This window comes from Pygoscelis adeliae, unplaced genomic scaffold (genome assembly GCF_000699105.1).
Source record: "Pygoscelis adeliae isolate BGI_AS28 unplaced genomic scaffold, ASM69910v1 Scaffold121, whole genome shotgun sequence".
Lineage (NCBI taxonomy): Eukaryota > Metazoa > Chordata > Aves > Sphenisciformes > Spheniscidae > Pygoscelis > Pygoscelis adeliae.
In genome coordinates, this window is record NW_008824359.1 from 4279436 (window position 1) to 4280830 (window position 1395).

At 46.3% G+C, this 1395-nt stretch overlaps 1 protein-coding gene across 1 annotated transcript in view; it reads left to right on the plus strand.

Moving 5' to 3' along the window:
* Window positions 1-320: 320 nt before the first annotated feature.
* Window positions 321-1395, plus strand: part of LOC103913205 (24-hydroxycholesterol 7-alpha-hydroxylase) — a 26335-nt gene continuing 25260 nt past the window's right edge. The window contains exon 1 of the mRNA XM_009319673.1: window positions 321-497. Within this exon, the coding sequence (XP_009317948.1) occupies window positions 321-497 (177 nt within the window). The remainder of the gene's footprint in view (window positions 498-1395) is intronic.

A 1395-nucleotide genomic window follows, 5' to 3' on the forward strand; every position in this document is an offset into this window, starting at 1 on the left:
CCTGTGTCCCTGTCTGCTTGGGTAGCCTTCCAGCAACTGGTGTGAAGTTCAAGGCTTTATCACAGCAACATCTAAGTTTTGCAAGCAGTGGAGTTGGTCCTCATCCCAGAGTGGAGGAGAATTGGCTCTGCCTTTTCCAAAACAAGGGCTTGGCCCCTGGGCTGCTTGGTGCTTTGACATCTTGTCTCCATGGCAGTGATCAGCTGGCAAGACTGATAAAAGAGGCTTTATTCATTGACTCGGGTAATCCCGGCCAGCGCGGCCGTGCCGGGTGCTGCGGCAGGCGGAGCAGCTGCTGCGGCAGGCAGCGAAGAGGCAAAATGGCTCTTGCTCTCCTCTTGGCAGCAATCCTGGGACTTCTTATTGTCAAGGCGGTTTTGTTTCAGCTGAGAAACCCGAGCTCCCCTCCTTGCATCAGGAGCTGGATCCCTTGGTTTGGAGCTGCGTTTCAGTTCGGGAAAGCTCCTCTGGAGTTTATAGAGCAAGCTAGAAGCAAGGTAATGGCTGTGGCGGCGTGCCTGCTCGTGGGTCCGTGCTTAGGGTGGCTGCCTGCAAGGGGAAAGGCGAGGAGAAACTTCTGCATTAAGTTTGCCCCTTTCCTGTCACGTTTTATAACGTCAGGAGCATTTAGCTGGTGAAGGATCGGCTTTGTACCAGTAATGTTGCTAAGTTGTGGATCCGATCCACGCATGATCTCTGTGCTGTGATCATCCTGTTTGGACCCAGCACCTCTGCTGTTTTGCTTTTGCAGTCTGGCTACGTGTTATTCTTGGTTTCAGATAATGCGGAAAGCCCTGTGCCAGGCGCTGGGACTAGGAAACTAACTATTTGCGTGCCTAAAGTTAGGTGAGATTTTTGAATACCAGGCTGGTGTCCCTCAACGTTCAAGAGAGACACAGGCATGCTTGGCAGGCAACTTTTTCCATCCTAAAAAACTTACCAAAGACAGCTATGAAGGTTTACCCCCTGGACATGCCTTTCTTTCTCTATGTCTGTCTGATAGAGAGAGCCAAAATGATTAATTTAGATTAGATGCTTAATTTCTAGGCAGCTAATACTAACTGACATAAAACCCAGTTTCCCATTTTCATTCAGTGATGATATCACCTGCTACTGCAATATAGTCAGCCTCAAGTGTTCAATACTGAAGGATCGCGCAGCTCACTACTTGCAAAAACTAGCTAAAAATGAAACCACCGTAACATCCTGAAATTAAAAAAAAAAATTAATAAATACCAGATGTTTAAAATTTGCTTTCTCGTTTTGAACTATTAGATTTCATATTTGCAAGTACTTCTTTGCAGCCATGGTTGTTATAAACTTGTGGTGTGAAATGAAAGCAGAGGTTCAAGTATAATCAGCTGAAGTAAAAAGAAAAAGGCAATCACATTTCTT